The sequence below is a fragment of the Ictidomys tridecemlineatus genome, chromosome X (genome assembly GCF_052094955.1).
Source record: "Ictidomys tridecemlineatus isolate mIctTri1 chromosome X, mIctTri1.hap1, whole genome shotgun sequence".
Classification (NCBI taxonomy): domain Eukaryota; kingdom Metazoa; phylum Chordata; class Mammalia; order Rodentia; family Sciuridae; genus Ictidomys; species Ictidomys tridecemlineatus.
In genome coordinates, this window is record NC_135493.1 from 112583905 (window position 1) to 112610932 (window position 27028).

At 39.3% G+C, this 27028-nt stretch overlaps 1 protein-coding gene across 8 annotated transcripts in view; it reads left to right on the plus strand.

The window, feature by feature from the left end:
* Positions 1-27028, plus strand: part of Sh3kbp1 (SH3 domain containing kinase binding protein 1) — a 335725-nt gene that overhangs the window by 224820 nt on the left and 83877 nt on the right. For all 8 annotated transcript variants that reach the window (XM_078035050.1, XM_078035052.1, XM_078035049.1 and 5 more), the window contains 2 exons: positions 2936-3011; positions 14627-14721. In XM_078035050.1, coding sequence (XP_077891176.1) covers positions 2936-3011; positions 14627-14721 — 171 coding nt within the window. The remainder of the gene's footprint in view (positions 1-2935; positions 3012-14626; positions 14722-27028) is intronic.

Consider the following 27028-nt stretch of genomic DNA (forward strand, 5'->3'; position numbering starts at 1 on the left):
ATATATGAAACTCCCACTGTACACAAAAACTCCAAAAAGTTTAGTTAGTACTTTTGGTGAAAGAGCCAAAGGGGAGAGGAACTAATATTATTAAATGTTCAAGGGAATGAATTTTCTGAATTTTGTTTATTTTTAAAACTTAGGTTTTTAAGTGGATATTGGACTGTAACAAGAGATACAAAAGTGAAGCCAACCTGGTGATCACTGTGTCTTAAAGCAGATCCATAGTGATAGTCTATAGAGCCTTCAATGTGTATGTGTAATTAGTAGCAATGATAAGGTATTATGCCAGTAAGAATACAGACGATAGAAGGCATTGGGTAGAAAAGGAGAGGAAAAAGAGTAGAAAAGATGTTTTATACTATATTGAGGTATGAAAATAGGCACTTGAGTGTTGAATCCATGAAAGGGCATTTGATTCATATTAATAGAACCTCTGCTACAGCTAGGTCCATGCTTCTCAAGTTTTGAGTGTGCATCAGAATCCCATGGAGGGTGTGTCCCCTCTGAGACTGCTGGCACCATCCCCAGAGTTTCTGATTGAGAAAGTCTGGGGCGTGGCCTGGGAATTTACTTTGCTAACAAGTTCTCAAGTACTGCTGGTCTCAGGCCACACTTCCCTAGGTCTAGGCTCTAGAGAAGACAGAAACACTAGGAAACTTTCTGTCTCTGGAACACCTACTAGACCAGCTGATAGGGGAGGATCTGGCCTTACTCTAGATTTTTAATCATGGCCCACAAAGGAGAAGGAAGGCTTAAGGTACTGAACACCTTTAGAAGATGAGTATAATATCAAGGTCACCATCACAGAGGCTAGTGTGCTGTATTTTCTGAAATAGAAAGACAACTACTGTAAGCATTGCTATTTTCATGTCTTTTAGTACTGAAGTAAGGGTATTTAACCAGTGGTCTTTCTTGATGTCTATAAACTTGGACATTCTGGTAAACCAGACATCAGACATGAGGGCAGTTTTTTTGTTACCAAAGTTATAAGAATATAAAACCTGCCAAGGTTTCTCCAAAGCAAGACATCTGGTTTAAAGTTCAAACCATTGCTTGTCTCATTTTCAGGAAAGTAAACAGAACTGAGAATTGTGTTTATACTATTTACATGTTTGCCTTTCTTCCTTCCACTGTCAGTGATGACTGAAGTTTTAATTGTTTTTGTTTCCTTCTTCTTAATGTGTTAACAGTAGTGATGCTTTACTGAGTCCCCCAAAGGGAAAACAGATTGACAGTCAAGCTGCTGGAAGTGTGAACTGGAATATTAATGAAATGATACTTTGAGAGCTTCTAGTTTTACTACCAATACCTGATTTTTCAAGATAATCCCAAGAACAGTTCTTCCTCAAATTTGACCTTATGGCAGAAGAACATCAAACTTTTTTCCTTCCCTGATGTTTCCTTGGAGTCATAAAATGTTATTAGTTTGAGTACTTAGTAGCAGTTGAGGGGTGGCATATTATTGGGGGTTTCATTTTTTTTATCCAATATAGAAAGCCTCTCGGCACTAAATAAAAATGTCACCGTGTAAAATGCAAAGGCTTTCTGTCACAAATGTTTTTAAAAATTCATGAAGGGCTGAAGATTTGATTTATCTTATCCTCTTTCTGTGATTTATTCATATTTAATGTTAGGTTCAACGTTTGAAGCATGAAGAACTTTTTCAAATTAAAATCTGTGGTGAATCAGTTTTATTTGAAGAAAAATTCCACCCTGCTGGTTTTTGAATTATGCAGCTCGTTCCTCTTCTTGTGTTCAAGATGTTTGGGCTTCCTAGTGGCTGGGATTCTCACTAGTGAAGCCCTTCCTTAGGGAGTGAAATTTACCCAGCTACTTGGTTGTGACAGCTGTTTCTCTGGTATCAATAGACACTTTCCTCAGGTATTAATCATGGTTAGACAAGTGCAGTGGCAAAGGAGAAAGAGTGGGGACAGCTCTTCCCTCTGGAACCATCGGCTTGTTGGTTTGTGTATTGGTGTTTTTGTTGGGGCTGCTCAGTAGCCTGTGCTTTCAAGAACATCTTTAGGCAGAGGCAATATCCAATCTTTTCTATGGATGATTCATAAATAATGGATGGTAATAGCATTAACTTCAAATGAAGGAAAGAAAGTGAAGTCAAGGCAGACTATACTTTTTTCTCTTTTTAACTAGTTAATGGGCACATATGGTCCAAGGCAATGGACCTTTTTAAGGCCGTGGAGCATTAAAAGACTAGTGGAAAAGGAGCTGCTGGGCCTCTTGTTTTTCATTTTGGGGACAGCTAGAGAACAAGAACGTACCCCTGTGAAGCAGTTAGAAAGAATGTTAGATGATGAGAAGGAGTCATACCAAGGCCCAGTTGCCTGGGACACCTGGCTTCTGCCTGCCCATCCACCTGCCTATTCATCTTTCTGTCCTTCTAGCCCTCCATTCCTTTATTTCATCCCTTTTATTTCTTCCCTCTTTTTTCCATTCTTCCACTCACAGTTATTTTGGAATACTGCCACTGGGCCAGGTACTGTCCCTCCATAGATTTAGTTAATGTCTCATAAAATGAAGGAAACTGTACCTGGGGAATGATATTGGCCAAATATCGAGATATTGTGTGCCTGTACAAATATGTAACAACAAATCTCATCATTGTGTACAACTATAATGCACTAATAAAAAATATGGGGAAAATAATAAATTCTTAAAGACCATCAGGGAAGAAAGAAAATAAAAGGTACTGAGTGCTTTCAAAGATGAAGCTGTTTTTATGAGGCTTCCCCTTGTTTGTCATTGAAGATCAGAGCTATTAAAGAGTGGCAACCAGTACACAGAGCAGAGCATAAACTTAAGGGAGTGGTTTTTAGAACCAGTTTTGAGCATTTTGTCATTATGATCTGGATTTTGTTCCTTTGCTTGATGAAGAGAATTGTCTTGATGTGTTAAATTGTTTTTCCCCCCTCAGACTATTGGGAAGAAATTGCCTCCAGCTACAGTGACTCCAGACCCATCGAAAACAGAAATGGACAGCAGGACAAAGAGTGAGTTTCCCTATTTTAAAAAATCCTTACGTAATCTCCATAGCTTTTTCAAACATGTCAGAAAAAATCCACACAAATGTGTTTGATTAGATCCCCCATGAGTTAGATTCAGAACTTTGTTTTTTTGTTTTGTTTTGTTTTTTGTTTTCTTTCTAAAACATGTTTTTTTTCCTGCCATATGTGTCTTACCCATGTGCAGAGCTAACATTTATCCATATTTACAGAGTACTTTGCATACTTTAGGTGGCATAAATATTCTAGAAATGGCAGCTCGAGCACTATAGGGATTCACAGACTTTCAGGTCAAAGAACCTTAACCCCTTTTAGCCTAACCACTTAGCCAGAACTACCCAACCTTATCCTCCCACCAGCCTCCTCAACACATTTCTGCTTAAATAATTCTAGATACTTCTGGAATGTCTGCAGGCAAGAGGCTCAAGTCTTTTTGGAAAGATTAAGTGAGTGGATAGAGGGTATTAGCCGTGTTTTGGAACAGTGCTAGCCAATAGCCATATTTATAATTTAAATTTTTCTAGTGGCCACATTAAAAAGAAAAGAAACAGCTGAACTGAATTTAATATGTTTTATTTAATTCAATATATCTAAATAGTATCATTTCAACATTAATTTATATAAAATTATTAAATGAAGTACCCTCATTGTTCATATGATATCTTTATAATACCTTATGTGTTTTATAGGTGTTGCATATCTCAGTTTGGAGTAACCACATTTCAAGTGCTCAATAGCCACATGTGCCTATTGGTGACCATGTTAGAAAGGGTAGTTTTATAGTAATTCTGTGACCTAAGATGGGTTTCCTGGGCCTGGAAATGAGTACAGTTGCAATGTTCAGCTCCCTTAAGCATGTAAAAGAATCCTGGTTCTAACCCACCACATCTTATTTGTTCCTACAAGTATCTATTAACTATCTCCATGTACCCAGCTCTCTAGAAGCGTCATGGCAGGGAAATGGGTTACTAATGAGGAATAGATTTACAGAGGCAGGGTGGAGTGTTTTGTCTTAGAGTCCTAAGACAGTTCCATTGTTATTAGCTAGTGGTGTGATTTTCTTTGGAGAAATAATTTGATTTCTCAGGCCTTCCTCTTTATTGTCTACATTGTCTATGAAATCAGGGGTTGTACTTGAGAAGACCCCTCAGATTTTTTCCCCCCACATCTTAATCCTCTGACTCAATTTTAAAAGCTTTAGGACTCACCGTGAAAGTTTTCATATTCAAAGTGTTGAACAGCCAGATGGGAGAGACAAAAGGAAGATGTGAACAATTTGAGAATATGGGAAGATGTCCTAGGCATACATGTTAATATGACTGTAAGTGAGAAAGGATGATTATCACTGTCAGCAAAGCCTTGAGGGATGTTTACTGATGGACATTATTTATGGACTTTAGGGCATGAATTTTGTAGTTTAATCTTACCCTGCACACACTACCTCTGGCTTTCATTGCCAAGAGCAAATTCTATAGTAATTATTCTTCCATGATTTCCATTTAGTGGCTCCCTAGTCTACTAAAAATCCCTCTTCATTTGGATCATTTCCCTGCTTTTGCATTTTGAGGCCACATTTCTGTTTAGGTGGAAGGTGCAGAGTACTGACTAGTTATTAGAAACAACTCTGAGCTTGCCACCTGAGCACTCTTCTTCCTTCTTCCTTCTGCTCTGAAGACAAACTTCTGATGAAACTTGCCCTGCAGCGCAGAGGAGGGCAGCTTCTTCCTATACAGCTGTCTTAGCATGCTCAACTATGAGCTCACATCAGAATTCTGAGTTACAATGATTCAAAAAATGTTCATGTGAGTATTTTCTGAGTGAAGGTGAAACTCAGCTGATCAGATTTAAACAACTAGCATTATCCCCATCCCCCTCCCACAAACAAAAAGCTTTTATGGCATTGAAATTCATGGGAAGCTCTTGCTTGGGAACAGATTGCTATAATTTTCATAACAAGAGGAAAAACTGTCTAAATATTCATAATGAAGTGCCCTGAGGAGCCTCCAGCTCATCACATCTGGACTTTCTTTCTGTCTTTTTTTTTTATTACAATTGATGTAGATTTGTAGCCCCCCGGGATAGGAAAAATAGCCACCCAAAAGGACAGTTCAACATCTTTCTGAACTAATGGTTTAGTCTTATAGATTCAGAAGACCAGTTTATCAGGTGGGTTTGAAAAATAAAAGTCCTTGACAGAATTTGTACAAAGGCAGATCTGGCTTCTGAATAAATGATGGCTGGTGGGACAGAGGCCAGGTTTTCCCTGCCCAACCTCACTCACTTTATAACTGCACATTTGTACCACCTGTATGATCACCCTGTTCATCAATTTGCTTCTTAAGAGTTGTCCACCATGATGATGACACATGATGCCTTGCTCCTATCGTTAAATTATTGGTCCCTCTAGATCAAAGATGTATATCCCTTACCATGGATATTCCTTACCATGTACCCTAGCAAAGTGCCAGGGGCTCAGTGGGCATATAATAAATGGTGGTTGAGCAAATGGAAAGTTATGAATGACTTAGGACTTACTGGGCTTTGAATTGAACACAGGGTCTTTTAAAAGCTAATAGCCATGGGCCCCTTTCCTAACCATGTAGTCACCAGTAGGAAAAGGATACATATGTTTATTAAGACCCATCTTCTGAGTAGTTAGCAGAGATTATCAGTGTTCCTTGGGACTGACAGACCCTTTACTCTTTCTTGCCACTGCTTTCACCCAATTAGCCTCAGTCTACCAGGAACTAGCCTGTAGTCTGATATAGTCAAAGTGAAGTTGATTGGCTCATTGCAATGAAGGAGACTGCACAACAGAGGGCCAGTGTCTATCACATTAAACAAAAGAGAAAAAAAGCCAGTGTGGTGGTGTATGCCTATAATCCCAGTGACTCAGGAGGCTGAAGCAGAACGATTGCAAGTTCCAGTTTAGCTTTGACAACTTAGTGAGATCCTATCTTTAAAAAAAAAAAAAAAAAAACTTGTTTAAAGTACTGAGAGTACACCTTGGAGGAGACCCTTAGTACAAAGAAAAAAAAAATTTTAGTGAATTTAGTGAAATGTAAATGAAGCTGTGTTTTTATAGGTACAAACAAAACAGGGCTCTGTGGCAACATAGTCAGCATCCCTCTAGACTGGAAGGTGGACCCAGGTCCTATTTCTTCAGCAGTTATGGAGTGAAGCTTGAGGTGCAATGCTGTATCCAGAAACCCTTATACTAAGGCTCTGCACTTGTGGTGGTAGACAGGTTGCTTCTTTGGGTCAAAGTCACTTAGTTCCTTAAAGCAAAATTGGAATGTTTCATTCTTACTGAAACAGTTTTTAAAAGCAGCTTTCTGATAGTCTGTGGTTTTAGGGGAAAATTTTTCTTGAGGGAATAAGAAAACAATAGTTGCTCAAAAATGAGGGTTGTTACACTTTATACCTGTAGCACATGCTTGGGAGAGACTGTTGCCTGTTCTGCAGCAGCATTGGTCTCTTACCCCTGCCTGATGAATGATGGGCACATTATTACTTGGTCTGAGCTGATTGTTGCTTTCTCACTACATGTTGAAACAGGAGAAAAAAAGGGCCAACTCTCTACTATTGGGAAGCCTTGGACCCTTTTTTCCATGCTGGATCTTTCTGCCCACTTATCTACCCCAAAGCTCACTCATTCTTGGGCTTGGGGTCACATTCAGTATGAAACATGTTTCCTACACACCTGACGTGTATAAAAGCCCTAGAGTTCGAGGTCCCAGGAATCCCTCCTCTTCTTAGGAAATACCTTTCATCAAGTGTCCCCAACACAGACCTTGCTATCTGGATGATAGTGAGGGCCATCCTGTGACAGTACCTGTCCTACCCATATTGCTTAAGGTCTGCATTTCAAATACAGTTCTCTTGGAGAAGATTTTGTGTTTTCTTGGTGGATAGCCTTTCTCCCAGAATCTCCAAGCTTCTCATCTGAGCAGAAGAAACTGCCCCTGAGAGGAGAGGTGATCTGACCTCTGTTCTATAGTAGAGAACAGGATGGCTTTGTTTCTCAGATTTTCATTTCTTCTTAAAAAATAAAAAGAAGCCTTCTCCTTTTACAAGAGAGTAAAATGTATTATAGTTAATACCTGGAAAGTAATAGGAAAGCCAATTTTCCAGTAGTGTTTGAGACCAAAGGTGGTTACTGTGACTTGGGGTTTACAGTCAACTTCATAAAGAAAGGTCCTGAGTTAGAGTTGACATACATAGTGAAGTCTACATTGGGCTTTATTTACCCAAGTTTCAATGTAGACAGGCCACTATTGACATTTGGACTGGACCATTCTCTGTTGTGGAAACTGTCTTGCATGCATCACAGAACTTTTAGCAGCATCCCTAGCCTATATCCAGTAGATGCCAGTAGTACTCCTAGCCCTAATTGTAACAACCAAAAATGTCTCAAAGTATCGCCAAAGTCCCTTGGGAGCATGTCGCAGTCCATTCTGTGCTATTATAACAGAATACCATAGACTGAGCAATTTATAACTGATAGAAATCTCTTTGGTTCATGGTTCTGGAAGTTGGGATATCCAAGATACAGGAGCTACATCTCAACATGCCATCTGCCCAATATTTGCTTACCCACTCTGTATCAGCCAGAAAACTAACATTACCTGGTGTCAAAAAAAATGTACACACTGGGCCCTGATCTGGTGCTAACAGAAACTATCAGCCTTGAAATCATTATGAACAAACAGTTCCTGCTGTGTTCTGATGTAGTGGAAGACATCACATGGGCAGGAGAGAACAAGATATTGAACTCACAGCCTCAAGCCCTTTTATGGTCAGCATTATTCATTCTTGAGGGTGGAGTCTTCATGACTTAACACTTCCCTTCAGGCCCCACCTCCCAACACAATGGCATTGGGGAGTCAAGTTCTAACACATGAGCTTTGGGGGACACATTCAAACTGTAGTAGAGCCAGTTTTGAACTGCTAGTGTATTCTGCCCTAAGCTCCATTAGGGCACTGCGGCATCATTACCATATGATTCACAATGAATACTCAGATATCTGTTGAGTAGATGACAAGCCTAGTATATATTTCATTCCCCTCCCACTAGCCCAGATTCTTAGAATAGGACCCATATTTGGAGTTCTTATCTAGATTGAGCATGTAGCACACCTGATCCCAGAACCCACCACCACACTCCTAGTCCTTGCTGTTGCTTGGCTCCTTGCTACCATTGAATCTTGGCTAATATCCATTGCTAGACCAGTGAGTTTCACTGTGTGTTCCCAGAGCCAGCAAATCCCCAGATCCCACCCCAGCCCTACCCAATCAGAAGCCCTGGGGGTGGGGCCCAGCTATCGGTTTTGGCTAGTCCTCCACCTAGTGTCAGTGCCCACTCAAGCATGAGAACCACAGACCTAAACCAAGTTTGTTTGTTTGTTTGTTTGTTTTTAAGATTCCCTGATGATGAGAATCACAGAGAGTTACTAGAAGGATTCCTGGTCCTACCTTAGACTTGAAGATTCAGAGCCCCAGGAAAGAGGTCTGGGAAGCTATAGAATGACTAGGTGCCCCACGTAATTCTTATCAGGAATGACTGAGAAGCACACCTTGGTCTTACTCTTCTAGGATGTTTCCTAGAGCATTGTACAGAGCCCACTTCCATGTTAGTCCTCTCAAGTGGGATCCTCTTTTATTTTTAAAGTTATTTCCCCACTTCTAACACTTGAATGCTTTCAACTAGATGCATGTCTCATGTCCTCTCCTCAATGTTGTCCTGTGGAGAACTGTGTATATGCATGCCTCATGTCCTCTACTTGATTATAAGCTCCCTGACAACCATATACTAGTCTTATTTACTTTATTCCATCTTCTCCAGGACATGATAGAATTCCATGCCCTTACATGCAATGCCTAAATACAAAAAGCTCTGGAAATTCAAAGGTTTTAGTGCTCATTGGGTGAAAAAAAAAATTTTGCCTGGACGGATTGACATGCATCTTTTATTGGTCGCTTGGGGTGACTAGTCATCCATTTGCTGCAGAACTTTAATAGTTCCAGGTGTGTGTGTGTGTGTGTGTGTGTGTGTGTGTGTGTGTGTGTGTATGTGTGTGTGTGTGTGTAGGGGGGTGTTATATGTTATATGGTATGTTCAGTGTATTTCCTTTCTAAAACCTGAAAAATTCTGTCCCCAGGGGTTTTGTATAAGGGATTACAAAGTAATAATGTCTCAGATAACAGTTGAATGGGAGAAATTCTGATTATGATGTTGGTGAAATTAAATATCACTGAACTTGATACTCTTGTTCTTGTGACCCAAAGAAAAAGAAAACACTATTTCCAGGTGTATCCTGATGCTTTCCACCATTGCTGATGGCTCTGGAAGGCTTCCTACTAGACTCTGAATGTGGCACATGGAACTTTGATCTTTGTATCCCAAAGCTGACTGAGCTCAGAGAGTTCTTCTGGATTTAATGTTATGTCCTTTGTGTGTATGTTCAACTTGTTAATTATTTATTCTGCTTATAGTTTAAGCTGAGGGATTTTTTTTCTTGTTGAACTTTTTATTGACTAGATCATAAAATCACTTAAAAGGAATTATGTGATATGGGCATGTGAGTTCAATTCCTTCAACCATCTTTATAATGTAAATTTCTAAGTCTAGAGATTTGAAATAATGATTTGGGAGGGTGTGAATCATGACAGAATTTCTTGTGATTTTTAATTGAGCAAATTTCTTAAAATTTGAAAGCTGATAATCAATACAGGGGCTCTTGATCTGAGACTTAGGTAATGTCATCAGGATCCTTGTACCTTTTTATATTATGTACATTTTCTCCATTCATTGTATGGTTTATTGTGTTTTGTTCCTGAAAAGAGATAGTCATTGCTTTTTATAAGATTCTAAAGGACTCTAAGACAAAAAAAAAAAAAAGCTATAGAACTAATTCAGGATTTCAGTCTTATGTTAATTCATTAGTATTTTAAAATCTTCCTAAGGAAAAAAAAGAGACAATCGGCTCAGTCACTGGATAAATTGTGCCTTTTTTCTTTATGTGTGCCTATGAATTCATTCCTGTTTGATCCAAGGCTAATTAAATCCATCAAATTGATGAATAGATGGAAAATTCCTGCCTCCAAAAATTAATTTCATTACCTTCTCCATTTCTGGCCCCTATTCATAATCTTTATTATAATCTTTCCACATCCAAAATTGATTTGGGATTGTATTCTTAAGATATACCAATGCTTCCTCTTTTGTGAACTCTGTCCTGCATGTAATCTTGCCTTTCTCTGAAACACCACAATATAACATAATCAGTTTATGTATGTGTTCATCTCTTTTTGTCACTCCTCTTCCCTTACTTTTCTCTAGGCATTAAATTGTCAATTCCATGTAAGGACAGGAGGGAGTGGCAGGGCTTACTCATATATCACAGGCTCAAGAGCTCACAGTATCTTCTTGGTGGTGGTTCAGTAAATATTTGAATTGAAATAGTAAGCATATATTATGAAACTACAATCACAATATTGGAGTTAATAAACTTTCATGTTTACATTTATTTTTGATAAATTGTATGAGGAACTTAGTTATTGCCCAGTGTGCTTGTTGGAGCCCCCAGAGCATCATTGACATGCTTTGGGGGACCTGAGTGGGAGATGGTACAGTCCTACTCTCTTTTTTCCCATATTTTTATTGGTATATTATAGTTGTACATAATGGTGGGATTTGTTGTTACATTTTCATTCATGTACACAAGATAACAATATGATTTGACCAATATTATTCCCCAGTACTTCTCCTTTCCTTCCCTTCTTCCCTCCCTCTGGTCCCTTTCCTCTATTCTATTGCTCTCCCTTGGGTTTTCATGAGATTCCCCCCACCACCTTTCTTTTCCTTTTTCCTCTCTAGCTTTCAAATGTAAGAGAAAACATACAACCCTTGACTTTCTGAGTTTAACTTATTTCACTTAACATAATGTTCTCAAGTTCCATCTGTTTTCTTGCATGTAACATAATTTCATTCTTCTTTATGGTTCAGCTATAAAGAACTAATCAGAGCAGCTCTTTATTAGTTGTTTAATATTTGAGGTCTGGAGGGAGATTTAATGTGCTAAAAGTGTTCTGCTAAAATTGACCAAACCCTCCTCTTGTCCCTCTGTGGCTGATCCCTGATTTTATACCTGAGGACAATGTATGATTGCATGGGTCATATGCTCCAGAAGGTCCATGGGGATGGAACCCAGTCCTGAGTGTCCTAATTCCTGGCCCAGAATCCTCTTCTCCTACTTTCTGCCCCTCAGAAATACTTTATAGGGATCATTTGAGAATCAAGAAATGAGAGTTCTGTGGGGTTCTAGGGATGCAAAGAGGGGCAAGACATGCAGCAGCAACTTGCTTCATGGAGAGTGGTAGTAGGTAGTAGCCACTAGCAGTACTATCTCCTCCTTTTATCTAAAGATGAAACTTTCTAGATAATTCTCTGTCTAATGCCTCTCACACAAAACAACATAGCTGTGGGGTAGAAGTATTCCAAACTACAATATGGTGATGGTCACACAACTGCATAAATATTTCAAAACACACCAAACTGTGTAGTTAAAATGGATGCATTTTATGGCATTTAAATTGTCCTTCATTAAAACTGTTTTTCAGTAAAGCAGGAGACACCTACCCTTCTTAGCTTATAGGGAAACTGTAAGCATAAAGCAAAGTGGCCCTGTGAAACATTTTAAAAAGCATGTTAGTACTTTCTTGGCAGTATTTTCCCACTGTTACTACCAGTCAATTCCACAGCCATTTATCGATGCTCATAGGCACCAAAACATAGGAAAAGGATGACAGAGATACATACGAAGAGCCTTATATGTAATATAATGCCAAGTATTTTGAAAGTGTGAACTGGAAATTTCTCTCCTCTTCTATGGAGTTTCTTCATGTCAGGGTGCCTTCTGCTTTGAATAGTGAATACCTACCCAACCCCAAAGTTGTGGTAAACAATCAGTTTATTTATTTTTGTTAGTTGTAGTTGGACACAATACCTTTATTTTATTTACTTATTTTTATGTGGTGCTGAGGATCGAACCCAGCACCTCGCATGTGCTAGGCATGTGCTAGGTGAGCACTCTACCGCTGAGCCACAACCCAGCAACAATCAGTTTATTAAGTCCTCTAACAAGAGATCCAGAGTCCCCTGAAGCTGGTGCATTTGAAAGACATCTCAGCAGTGTCAGAGCTCAGTGTCAAATTCTTGGCTTTCTTCTCACAATTGAAGCATGATTGCAACAGAGCAAACATTGCCCTGCCTTCCAACAAAGATAAAACAATGTTTAAAGCAAAAAGGCAGAGGCAGCTATTTCCAAGTCTTTTTTCTCTCTTTTAACCAGGAAACAAAATCTAATCACCCCACCCCAAGCAGAGTATCTCTCACATTTCATTGGCTGTAAGTAGATCACATGTCTAACCCTAGATCAATCACCAAGAAAGGCGAGTGAGGTTAAAATTACTTGCCTGGACAGATTTTACTCTTCCCTAGAGCTGTGGAAGGCTTCTCCATTCCAGAATGTAATGCCTGAATGAATTAGGCTTCTGTGAACCAGGAAGTGGGCTGCTAATGGCTGCTGGGAAGTCAACCAACAGCAGTCTATCATACTTTAAACTTTTTTTTTTTTTTTTTTTAAATGCAGGTTCAGATTGAGTAGGTAAAGGTTTCAGCCTGAGATTTTTTTTTTTTTTTTTTTAAAGAGAGAGTGAGAGAGAGGGGGGCACAGAGAGAGAGAGAGAGAATTTTAACATTTATTTATTTTTTCTTAATTCTCGGCGGACACAACATCATTGTTGGTATGTGGTGCTGCTGGGGATCGAACCCGGGCCGCACGCATGCTAGGCGAGCGCGCTACCGCTTGAGCCACATCCCCAGCCCATACTTTAAACTTTTTTGACTGAAAGGAATAAAGTATGACCTGTCCCTTCTTTCTTTGTTGTCCATGGGCATCTGATAATTCTTTGTGAAATGTCCCCTGATTTCCATCCAAAGAATTACTGTTAAAGCAAGGACCCTGCAGGGCAGTTCTTTAGTAATACTGTATGTGTTTGTGTTGTTTTAAGTTTTGAGGTCAGGTAGTCATATTTTACAAGCACAGTCAATAGGAAAAGAACATTTGACCAATTCAGATAAGGGAAGCTTTTGCTACTCCTAATCAAAAAGAGATGGAACATTTGTAACTATGTGGGTTTAGGAAAATGGTCTTGATGGGATTTAGAATTCGTGTCCCTCAATACAGGTTAATGAGCAAAAGCCATCGTAAGTCCAGGGTTTTCAACATGAGGATAGGGGATATGATGATATCTTTAAGCCACTGCACAGAAAACAAAGACATCTGCAAAGAACTAAGTGATCCTTTCTCCTTCTCCCTTCCCTTTTCCTCTCTCTTCCCCTCGCCCTCTGTCTCTCCTTTCCCTTCCTTTTTCCTCTCCCTCTTTGTCATATCTCAACCATAGACCACAGTGTGTCTGTATTATGGATTTTAAATTGCGTTTATTTTATGTATCATTATCTTTGATTGATGAGATGTTCACCAAAATAAAGAACTGCATTTCAGTGACATAAAGTATAAAAGGGACAGTATAATTGATACTTATGTATATAGCTTTAGGTTATTATCTGTCTGCAGGAACTGGCCTAAGCCTTGGGAAATATCTAAGGATATTCAAAGCCATTAGACTTATTGACTCTGGTCAAGAATAATAAATGCCTGTTCTGGTAGATACTAGTTCTTGAATTTTTCTTTCTACCTCTTGTCCTAAGTCATAAAAGCTGAGTTTTCTAAGTCTTCACTTCTCAAATCCCCTACACGTGTTTTTATTGTCTTTACCAGTGCTTTCAGGTGTGATATGATGTCAGACAAATTTCCAAAAGCATATAATTCAGGACATACTTGAATTGATTTTGAGTGGCCTTAGTATTTTTCCCTCTTTGAGGATTATGTATTTCCTGGCTAATCAACAGTCCCATCAGTGAATAAGCAGGTTCCCACATAGAGACCATGGTATGTATTGGAACAGGTTCATCCCTTCCCACACATATATGCATAAAGAATATTCTGTCAGCATTCATTGGCTGTTGTGGTTGACACACATACACACACTAATATATCAACATTTATCTCTTAAGACATACCATAATGATGTAATTTTTCATTGTTCTATATACCATGTTGGCTTTATATAATATATAAATATCCTTTTTCTGATTTTGTAATGTGTGAAAGAAGGCAATAGGACAACATGTAAGCTTTTTGCTCTCTGTAGATGTGTGCTTATGCATGCACCTAAAGAGTTTAAAAAATGGTACACATCTGTTTTCCTGAAACCAAGAATGACTTTTTGCTTTCTTCCTGCAAAGTAGCCAGTGGCAGTTCACAATTTGTGAGGGGAAGAATGCAGAGAATAAATATGAAACCTACAATGAACACTCTTCGGGAATTTTCTTAGGGTGGTGCTAGCTTTATGCAGTTGTAATAGCCTACCTATTAAGTGTGCCTTTCTCTGATGTTAATGTGACAGAGAGTGCCTTCTCCTGGGGTAGCTCATTAGATAAAACACCTTAAAGGTTGTGTTTTCTTTTCTTCTTACAGGCAAAGATTACTGCAAAGTAATATTTCCATATGAGGCACAGAATGACGATGAATTGACAATCAAAGAAGGAGATATAGTAACTCTCATCAATAAGGTAAATGAAGGTTCTCTCTTGCCTTCTAAACTGTGGAGTGTTTTGGTGTGTCCATGGAATAATACAAAGTTTTGCTTTAGCCTTTGAAGCTCCTGGTTTTCATGATCCTGACCTTGGGAGAAAGAATTTGTATTTTTTCCTTTGATCAGATTAAGTCTAGGTGAATGAATGAACTTGAGAATAGAATAGGTTTCTGTTTGCCTTAGGACCAGTTGTAGATTTGCATAGCCCTGTAGAAAAAGTCTATCCCAGAAGGAATAGCTCAGGAAGCAGCCTGCTTGGCTATAGGTTTTGCCCTCTACAGCAGCTGGGCTGCAAAGCTCTGTGTCATGAAGGACCCAAGAGGGGCTTTAAAAAGACTGGTCATGCCTCACAGGCAGAAAACACTCAAAGAATGTTTGCTCTACAGATCAAAGACAGGTAAAGTGCCTGAGAGAATTTTGCTTGTCTTGTTTGGACTAAGAAGGTTGGACAATTTTATTATCATTACAGCCAGAGCCCTGTAAACACCAGGAGAGCTATAAAATCCGAGTGAAGCCATGCGGTTTGCCGGGTCTTGACCACATACCATTTCTGCATTCATGCAGCACTCCTCACCAAGTCGCTAGTTGAGTCATATTATTCAAGTGATTCCTAGAACTCTTTGTTCTTTTCTCTGATGTACAGAGTTTTATGATGGTCAGTGGGATTTGCCTTTATGATTAAGGTCAGCTACTTCTAGGAAATAGCTTTGGAGATTGTGTTTGAAGAGCCTATTCCAAAAATGCGAGGGAATCGAGGATCCCAGAGGTTAAGTAGCTTGCCAAAGGTCAGATGTATTTTAGGGGAAGAGCTGGTCCTTTCAAGGACTCAGTATCAAAGTGGAGCTTTGCAGACACCTATCTGGAATAGCAAAATTATTCCATTTTGCAGATTACCTAAAAACTCGTCCATCTTTTTACCTGTGAAATATTCTACCCTTAAGTTATTTCAGTATAGTTCTGTGGGTGTTGAATGTGGCAGGAGGAAATGAGAGGAGGGGAAGATGCTTGCCTTGCTGTTAGTTCCTTTCTGCAAGTGAAGCAGGAACGGTTCTTCCTTTTTTTTTTTTTTTTTAAACCACCCCTCCCCTCATCCTTCTGCTGGCCTCCTTTGGGCTGCTCTCTTATGCATTGTGCATTCCTGTTTTTAATCAGACCTGTAACCAAACAAACAGGATAAGGAAGTTGTTAAACAGGCATGAAGCATAATACAAATGCTTTAATAATTAGCACCAATAATTGATTTTAGTAATACAGGGAAAGGGATGGAGTGTTCCCCCACCCCCCATAATGATAAAGCAACCAGAGAATTAAATAGATGCCATTTTTTGAAGGCAGGTGGGGCTCATTGCCCTATTTTTGGTTTTGTTTTTAGAGGAGGGGATAGCCCCCCCCCTTTTTTTTTCTTGGTACTGGGGATTGAACCCAGAGGTGCTTATCCACAGAGCTACATCCCAGCTCTTTTTTATACTTTATTTAGAGACAGGGCCTCACTAAGTTCTGAGTCTGGCTATGAACTCAAAATCCTCCTGTCTCAGCCTTCCAAACTGCTGGGATTACAGACATGTGCCATCATGCCCAACCCAGTCTGCTCTTTTTTATTCTTCTTTTTAATTTTAAATCTGTTGTGCCCATAAAATTTAATAGGGTTTGAGAAAAGAAAAAAACACCATGGTTAATCTCTTACCTGAACATGTTGATTTGTATCTTAACACATCATAACCCAGTCCTTCCTTGCCATTTGAGTCCATGTCATGATGAGAACATATTCATCTTCTTTTTTTTTTTTTTTTTTTGTACCAGGGATTGAACCTAGAGCACTTAACCACTGAGCAACATTCCTAGCCCTTTTTTGTAGTTTATTTAGAGAGAGGGTCTCACTAAGTTGGTTAGGGCCTCTCAAAGTGGCTAAGGCTGGATTTAAACTTGTGATCCTCATGCCTCAGCCTCCAGAGCTATTGGGATTACAGGTATGCATCACCACACCCAACAAGAACATATTCATCTTGATGATTTTGTCCTTAACCTCATAGTTTAAGATCCAGTCTGAGGGCTGGGGTTGTGGCTCAGTGGTAGAGCGCTCACCTAGCACATGCGAGGCCCTGGGTTCGATCCTCAGCACCACATAAAAATATATGAATAAAATAAAGGTATTGTGTCCAACTACAACAAAAAATAAATATTTAAAAAATAAAGATCTAGTCTGATAAAAGGAATCCGATTTTTCCGAAGACCTTTCGGGGAACATCTACCAGTCTAAGTCACCCAGTAGGGAAACATGAATAGACCAGAGTAGCAGGCTGCTTTCAAGAGTATCCAGAGGGTTGTTGCATCCCATTTCTCTACTTTCATTGATTTTATTTAATGTATTCAGAAGGAGTTTGATACTACATTTGCAAAATGTGCTGCTGTCATCTCCTGTGTACACTTAATCCCTCAACCTGACTTACACACTGATCCTAGAGTGCATGTATTGTTTTGACACTTGGTCCCCTGGTTATACACTGCCCCCTCCCCCAAGCTGTTTACCGGTATCCCTGCCCCTTCCTGTCCATGTAGACACAGCCCAGGCCTGTGGGCCCAATAAGCAGTGGTCCAGCCTCCTTCTCTGTGCCTGGTCCAGAGGAAAGCCCTAGGGTGGTAAAGGATGCTTTTTCCAACTCCATTCATGCTCTATCTGCCTCATCGGTAGCACTTCAGCCCCTTCTTCTTGTCATCCTGTAATAATGCTGTGCTCACATGACCTCTGTGCACCAACCAATCTTGGGTAGTTTCTCTTTCCTTTTTGGAAAAATCAAGACAATGATTGCTGACACTCCTTTCCTCAGGCATTCTGCCACAGTCCCTTTCTGGCCTTGGTCCTTGTGACTGTTCTGCAGGAACCTCCTGTGTCCCCATCCTGCTCTTGTGTCCTCAGAAATCTGATCCTAAAAAGCATGTGTGTTCCTGCTTCCTGGGCTGTCCTCTGCCTACCCGCTGAACTGTCTCTTTGAGAGCTAATAACAGCCAGTCTTCACTCATGTACTTGAGCCCATTTTGAGCTTATTTAACAAAAATTCCTAGTGCTCTAACATTATGTTTTTATTATTATTTTATATGATCTTCTGGGAAATCGGGTCTCTTGCGTCCTGTACTGGTGCAGGTTTTATTTTTATTCCCATAAAATTCCTGCCATCCTTGACCTAGCATTCTAGTTTGTCGGAAACGGCATGTTAAGATACAAGTCATGTAGGCTACCAGCTCAGAGAAACCAGGATTTGAATCTCAGCTCCATAGTTCCTGGCTGTGTGTTTTGGGGCATGAAACTTAACCCCTCTGAGCCTCAGTGTCCTCAGCCATAGTGTAAAGGCCACAGAGCTGACCTCACAGGGCTGCTGTAGGGAATTACTAAGACACTATGTTCAAAACACCTCTTGCAGGAAGGATTCTGCCAGTGGTACCCATAAGCCTAAGAATTGTTAATTCAACTTCAACTGCTATTTCTTGGACTTCAGAGATGGGAATCAAGGGCTCTTGTGTCTGGATTTAGCTGCTAGGGCTGGAGTACTATGACATTAAGTAGGTAAAAATGGTAGAGGGAGGGGGGAGAGAGAGAGAGAGAAGAAATCCACTTAAAATAATTAAGAATTCACAGTGGGTATAATTTTAGCAAGAATTTGGAAGGAAAACATGCCCTAAATATTTAGCTTGCTGAAAGCTGTAAAAATGGAGTCTGAGCCTATAACCCTGGCGACATTCTAGAAAATACTTCTTCCTCTAAATTCAGGAGTCACCCAGAAGTTAATTTAGATGATTATATACTATTATAAATACATTCACCCTGCTTTGTTTAATATGCATTTTTGGGCTACTCAGGATTCAACCCAGGGGTGCTCTGCCACTGGGCTACATCTCCAGACCATTTTATTTTTTATTTTAAGACAGAGTCTCACTAAATTTCTGAGGCTGTCCTGCGACTTGTGATCCTCCTGCCTCAGCCTCCCAAGTAACTGGTGTTAACAGTCATACACCAGCGTGCCCGGCTTAATGTGCATTTTGATATGCGTATGTGTTGTATGTTTCAGTTTTGAGGTAAAAGACCTAAATTGCTGTTCTCTAAATTCAATTGCATTTGCTATGAGATTCTCCATTGGCCTTGAATTCTGCTGATACTGCCTTTTGTAGTCAGTTGGGGTGGGTTTCCCTTTGCCCTGCTTTTCCATGCTGTGGCAGGAGTCACAGAGCTGGAGTTGCCCTCATTTTTAGCCCTAGATTGTCAGTTCTTGTGGCTTTCTAGAAAATGAGTCAGACACCTTTAGTGGGAGTCTATAAGCCCTCTATGGTTCCTGAAATAATGTGCAAAGACCTAAACTATTTGTGTGTGTCCCTGGAAACTGAGATGTGGCAAGCTGAATGATTTGTTTTTTAGTTTATTTATAAAGAATTCTTGTGGATTTGGGAACATTTCCACTTGTGCAGAACACACCTGTGTTTAGCTTTTATTTCCAGTCACTCAAAAATAGCTCCTGCGTCTGTGTTCCTGCCGCCCCCATCCCTGCCTTCCTGATTTGTGCTCAGAGGATGTTTGGGAAAGTTCAGAAGCCTCTGGGTCTGGTTTCAAAATAGAGAAGATCCCTGGAGGAGGACTCAGGGCTGCTTGGTGGGAGCCAGGTCAAGGCTTAGCTCTAAGACTGTCAGCCCTTAGAGGCTGTACTGAATGGGACCCTTGCCACTTGGGACAGAATGAGCCCAGATGTGGAGAGGCAGTATACCTCCTCTTGGTCAACAGCCTCCCAGCCTCAGAACATTGGACCTTTGTTTATGGTCCTTTCTAACCAGGAGGAAGGAATTCCTATTGGCCCCTTTGTAAACAAAAATCTTTAGGTCTTGCTTATAAAATTATCTTCCTTGGTTAGCTGTGTCTTTGACCCTTAAAAATATGCACTACCCTTATGTCTTCCTTGTTACATGCTTGTTTGATAACATCAGGATCCATGCTTAGAAAGATTATAGTATTGACTAAAATCATGGAGTGATGGAGATGGAAGGAAGGGGATTGAGATGACATAATCTACCACCAATGTTCATGAAAGGGAAACAATAGATACACCCTAAGGAAGGAGTGGGACCCAGAGAGTTACTAAAGATAGTTAGCAACACCTCTAATAGTCATTTTTCTTTGGACCTACACTGGGGATTGGACCTGTTCTACACTGGGGATTATTGGCAGCAATATTAATTTGTACCCTGTTTTCTTCCCCTCTCAATGTTTGTGCATTCATTCATTCATTCATTCACTGATTTGCTAAAAGGGGTTTATGGTGTGCTAGGAGTTTATGCTGGATGCTTGGAATGCAGTGGGAAAACAAAAACTGCAAACTGAGAGGTTTGTCTTTTCCCAGTTCCAAATATTTGGAGTTAGTTACTCTGCTGTGGGGGCAGAGTAGAACTGAATGGTAAAACTCACCCAGCTTCTTTCATCTCTACCTCAACATGTTTTCCTCCCTCCTTTCCCAGATAATGGCTGAAAGTATTTAGCTGAATACTAACTAGATCTTCCCAGTGTAGGATTCTGGGTGCTGTCAACACAGCCCAGGTCCTTTGGCATCATCATTTTCTCTTCACAAGTATCTCAGGAGCTTAGCATCTTGCCTTTTCCTCACAACAGTGCTGGGGGGTCACATGGGACCATGAACGTTGTCTCCAGATCACAAAGGAGCAACAAGAGAGCCAGAGCACGGAAGCAGCTCTCTCAAAGGACTCCCAGCAAGTCTGTGGCAGAGCCAGGGCAGAGGTCTCCTGACTCCTTGTTTGAGTGCTTGTGGGACTTGAGAGCTGGGCAGGACATTGGATATTTGTAGTAGATGGGGCTCAGTCACTCCCAGAGGTGACTGTTATCCACTCTTTGAGACTTGCCTGTTGTTGCTGGATATCCAGGGCAACTGTTGGTGGAGTTTCCTTTCTAAATTAGCGACATTATCATTATTACTTGTAGAACAACATTAGCATGCCATTACCCCCATCCATTGGTTTGAGTCTTGCATTTTGAATGTCATGCTTCTTCTCCTTTTTATTTGATTTTTTTTAGTTATATGTGAGAGTAGAATCCATTTTGACATAATTATAAAAGCATGGAATATATCTTCTTTTAATTCAGTCCCCAGTGCCTCTGTTTGTGCACGTTTATAATGCTTTCTACATCATCCATGACTTTCTGATTCCATGGTCACCTGCCCAGAAATGAAATGATACCCAATGAAAAGGAAATGACAAGCCCAGCCCAGGACTAAGTGCAGTTCTGTTTGTGCCTGAAGCCCCCCTCTCTCACGGCTGTTTTCCACATTCTTCCCATATCTAGTGTGTTTTACTTTCTTCTTTTCCTCAAGGCCCAGGTATCACTTAGGTTTCTGCTTGCTGTTACTATGACAAAAAAGAAAGGCAAGCGTCCTGAGCTACTTCCTAAGTCCTATGACTATATGTTTTTGTTTGTTTGTTTGTTTGTTCTCGTGTTTATTTCCCCTTCCTGCCTCTTTCTCATCAATTCATTGAAACATTTATGGGAAAAATATTTCAGACTTCCTTGCTTCCCACTCCCCAGGAAGTAAGGTTGCCTCCACCAAGAGAAGTGACTTTGGGCATCTCAAGAAAGATCTTTAGCTTGGTATAAGAAAGCCAATTGGCTAGTTAGATTGCTGGCCTTGACCCCTTCTTTCTGAACTGCTGAAGCTTTTAGCAGAGCTAAAATGCTAGGATTAAATGTGGTTTCAAGGGTGAGGAGTAAATTAGCAGGTGTCACCCTGAATGTGATGACATGCTGACAGACCCATTAGAAGGACATGTTTTATGAGTGAATGAAAAAGTTAAGCACAGGTCTGGGATCATCTCAGTTTGTACACTTTTGAAAAATGTCAGTGTTCAGCAAATGAGTCATTTATGTCATAGAATGTGTTTCCTGCAGTATGGCCTGTCTTGTTAGACTGCATATGTCCTTATTCAAGAGAGAAGTCACAATATAGCTCCTCCTCAAGGGATTAGAAGCCCAAGGGATTACAGTTGGCTGCTGGTTTGTCTTCCTCTTAAAAGCAGCCAAGATACTGTGGTAGGAAAGAAAAACATGACATCCTGAGTGCATTTGATTAGAACTCTTCTTCACCAAGCTTGTTTACTTTCACAAACACACGATTTTGAATTAGATGAAGATGGTAAATATAGGGCCTGAGATGGGAAGAAATTTCTTTTTACTTTAACAGTAGATAGTCAAAACAGTGCCATTCCAAAATTTTGATGCTCATTATTACAGAATTTTCCTTTGTATCATGGACAGATGAGTTTGCATTTGATGCAAATTCCTAGGTTCATGTGTCTCCACAAATTACATGACACTGTCTAAAGGGGCTGTTCTATATTTGTTCAGTCTTAATTGTCTTATTACTCCAGAGTGCTATGCTTAAGTAGCAGGGCATCAGTAATCCTGATGACAGCATCTTGAAGCATACCTCCCCCACCACCACAACACACAGAAAATTCTGCAGGTATCTTAAGGAATTAGAGAAACTCCCCCTTTTTTTGTTTTCTATTTCCAACCTTTCTATTTGTATTATCCTAAGACAGGTGTTGTGAGGTTTAACTGAGATGTGTGGCTGAAACTGCTTTAGAATCATCAAAGTTGAATCATTATTACTGCTATGATAAGTTATTATAAGAAGAAGAAGAAAAAAAAATGCCTGGTGACTTAATATTTTTTCTTAGTGTATTGAACTGTCCTTAAATTAATGTCAGTACTTTGCCTGAAATTCTTCTTCATTATTTATTTTAACTTTTCTTAGGATACAAGTCATTTGTTATAGTTGTATGGCCCCTGTCTTATTAAGTATCTCAAAGCTCTTTACATTCCCATACATATTTTATTAAAACATGTTTTCTGAGATCAAAAGTGGCATGGAATATGCTTTTCAGTAATGTATTAAAATTTTAAAATACTTAACTCTTGGAAAAAAATTAAAACAAAAAAAGATAAATACAATGAAAATTCTAAATTACCCATGACCTTACTACCTTCTCATACCTTAATATTTTAGCAGATATTCTTTCAGACTTTGCCTACACATGCACATAACTACAGTTTAAAGTAAAAATAAGATCATATTATTCACCCTTATTGTCCAGAATATATCATGATTATTTTTGGCAACATACTAACAAGTCCTTAGTGTCCTAATGTATGGAGGGAATACTATGATCTTTTTTATATTTACCTATTTCATTTTTCTCTATTTTAGGCCATTTTTCACACAATCATCACCTTGCCCATATAAGTCTTGATGCCCATAATTATTTCTGTTATTGTCTATGAACTGTGTAACCTTGGTCAGGTTGCCCATCGTTCTGTGCCTCAGTTTCCACATCTGTGAAATGGGGTAATAATAACACCTATCTCCGGGTGTTGTAAAGATTAATTTGTGTCCGTCAAAGTTCATATGTGGGAAACTTAATTTCCAGTGCAACAGTGTTGGGATGTGGGACCTTTAAGAGGTAATTAGGTCAAGAGGGTTCTGCCCTCATAAATGGGTTACCACTATTATCATGGGAATGGGTACATTATTGCCAGAGTATGTTCTGGCAATCCTGAAAGCGTAAGTTTGGCCCCTTTCCCCTTTCTCTTATGCATGCTTTCTTGCCTTTCCACCTTCCACCATGGAGTGATGCAGACAAAGGCCTCTTGACCTTGGAAGCCTCCAGAACTATAAGAAACAAATCTGTGTTTTATAAATTACTCAGTCTTGGATATTCTATTATAGCATCACAAAACAGACTAAGACAGTAGGTAAAGCACTTAGAAAACCTGGCTCATAAAAAGTGCTATATGAATGTTAGTTGTTATTATTTCCTGAAGATAAAATTGCCAAATGTGCTACTGCATCACTGCATTTTGAGGGCATTTAAATGACGTTCTGAAAGACTGTGCCAGTTCAGTCTCCCCACAGGAGCATATGAGAATGTGTTTCCCAACCATTCTCATACCTGAATATTTTCCTCCTTTTCAGTCTCTGCTGATATGATTTAATCTCTGCTAATTCTGCATTTTAGAAAGAACCAAATTTGAAAAATTAATGCATCATTTTCCAATTAATTTTTATAAAAATATCCCATATTCATGTCCTTAACCTGTCATTCTTTATATTACAAACATTTTTTTCTTAGTTTGTGACTCACAGAAATATTCAAGAAAAAAAGCCATTTAAACCATTTAGTCTTAAAATTTCTTCATTTCATAGTTAACTGTATAGTGCGGCAAGATTCATCCTTCAAGAATAGCTTTACTTAAGGCTTTTTATTTTAGTCCTAGTTGGAAAGGGTAGCCGGCTATTAAATGCATTCCTTTTCTGCCTTCCTCAGGGCTTTCAGAGGTTCTATTTAAAGCTTCTGTCCTTTCAGTGTTTTTTTTTATAGTGGCATTGAGAGAGCCCTGAGGTTCTGCATGGATGCTTATAAGGATCCTCATATCCTAAAACTGGGCTTGGCAAACTTCTTCTATAAAGGGTCAGAAGGCATTTTAGGGTTTGTGGACCATTCAGTCTCAGTCAGAATTACTATTCTACTGCTGTAGAGGGAAAATGGCCATAGAGGTAAATTAATGGACATGGTTGAATTTCAATGAAACTTTATTTATGGATGCTTAATTTTTAAATTGCAGATGGACACAATACCTTTATTTATTTTTATTTGGCTCTGAGGATCGAACCCAGTGCCTCACACATGCTAGGCAAGTGCTCTACCACTGAGCCACAATCGCAGTCTTGGATGCTTAAATTTGAATATCATGAAATTTTCCTATTCATTGAAATATTATCCTTCTTTTGACTTTTAAAAAAATATTTAAAAATGCAAAACTTATTCTTAGCTTTTGGCCCTTAGGCTGTAGTTTGCTGACCCCTGAAATGAAATATCTGGAAATAGACCATAAAAATCCAGCTGGTTAATTTTCAGCAAAACTGCAAAGGCATGCTGGGCATCGGTCACCTGTAATCCCAGTAATTCAGGTGGTTGAGGCAGGAGGATCACAAGTTCCAGGTTAGCCTGGGCAACTTAGTGAGACCCTGTCTCAAAATAAAAAGTAAAAAGGGCTGGGGATGTGGCTCAGTAGTAGAGTACCCCCTGGGTTCAATTCCTCTTAAAAAAAAAAAATATATATATATATATATATGCGCGCAAAGATCATTTAAGAGAAAAAAGATGATCTTTTCAAGAAATGGTACTGGTATAATTGGACGTATATAGGCAAAACGTGAACTCCAATCTAAATCTCACACATTATGCAAAGATTAACTCAACATACCATACCATAGATGTATGTGAAAACACAAAACATGAAAAGTTACTTATGAAAACAAAGAAGGAAAGAGTTGTTAGACATGATACTAAAAGCACAATCCATAAAAAATAACTGTCAATTTGGACTTGAACAAAATTCAAAACTTTTGCTCTACAAAAACACTATTCAGAGAATGTTGTTGCCCACCCTGTTCTCCTACAAGCCCATCTGAGCCCCAATATTTAATTAGTAATCACCTGGTAAGTAATTGCATGAATTTCAAGGTCCTTGTTTTTATTCTGAGACTTTCCAAAAATATCTTTTATAATATAAGGCCATGGATCTTCTATATTGGAAACTTTCCTTGCCCTTGTGACTCTTGTTCCCCAGAGCCATGGACAGATGTAGCCATACTCCACTGGTCTGACTGGGACTCAGCTGAGCAGCCTGAGGGCCTGGATTTGGCCTGAGAAGTATATTTTTCACTCACTTCCCTGGCCTAGAAGCAAAATTGGCTAGGTATAGATAAAAAGGCCCCAAACAAAATTTTAGGCCAAGAAATGTTTTCCTAATGGAGAAATTTCTTAAAAGAATATAGGTTTATCCTGGTGAAGAATGGAAGTAGAAGGTAGAAATTTACTAATAGCTCCTGCAGCTGTCTGTGGTATTCTTTTTTTAAAATATATTTTTTAAATTATAGATGCACACAGTACCTTTATTTTGTTTATTTAATGTGGTGCTAAGGATCCAACCCAGTGTCTCACATGTGCTAGGCAAATGTTCTACCACTGAGCTACAACCCAGCCCTATCTCATTATGCTTGACCTTCAAAATGAGTATGACTGTGCCCTTCACCTCTTAAGTGTTCCTAGCCTTTATCTGTGAAATGAAGATTACCACCTCCTCCCCCTTCTTCACTGCCCTATTTATATCTCTTAGAGGTGGTGCAGGAGCTAAGGAAAAATATCTGAAAACATAATGAAAGATGCTCTTTGAATGCCACTATCTTTATCAATGAAGCAAATTGATGTTCTGTCATCCCTGCTCTCCTTTTAATAGAAGAAAAGTATGTATTTGGATGCAGAGCCCACATAGTTCCCTAAATATAAAATGAAAATGAAAACTCGGCTACAGGACGCATGTCCTTGAGAAGTAAACTGTACATTTAGCCATGTGCTATGGATAAGCCAAAGGCGCCATCAGAAATAGCTTTTAAGCTTTAGCATGGAGTGGTCATCTCAATGTAAAAGACCTAGCAAGGAGAAAATAGGGAGTTTCTATGAAAACATTTTGAAATATAAGTTCAAATATTTGATTATGTTTGAATGAGCAGAAAAAAATGTAAAAGTGTTATCTTATTAATGATTTATATTCTGTGTATGATTTACATGTCTTCAGATACAGTTAATGTTTCTTGTGCTTTAAGCCAGGTTACAAGGACACTGAAAGGCCCCTGTCTATATAAGTATTTCCTTTTCACATTACTACAGGGAAAAGAAATACTACTTACTGACTTTTGAAGTGGATTTATGGAAGCAGAAAGTCTTTCATTCTGCTATTAGAAAAAAAGTTAAAGTATATCCTTTTTCTGAGAAGACTTAAGATCGTGTATACCACAAATAAAATCAAGAAGCAATTCATATATATTCATCATGTACAAACTACACAGCCATACCCCACAACTCCAGGAGATACCCAATATGAATGGTGACCCTGGAGTTGGGCCAACATGAGTTCTAGTCTCTGAAGAGGCTCCAGACAGAAACATCTTTTTCTAAGAGGGAAACTGACTGTGAGCATAGAGGCCTTTGAGGTTTCTGTCCTTGGTTGTCCTCTATTGTGTGCACCCCCCACCTTCCACCCTACCCACCACACCTTTCCTGATTCTGGTCTCTGATTCTCAGTGCCTATGATAGTTCTATTTTTTTGTATGAAGACTGAGGTTTGGCTTAAGCTTTTTTTCTCATTTCTTAGTGACATCTGCACTCAAAAGTTT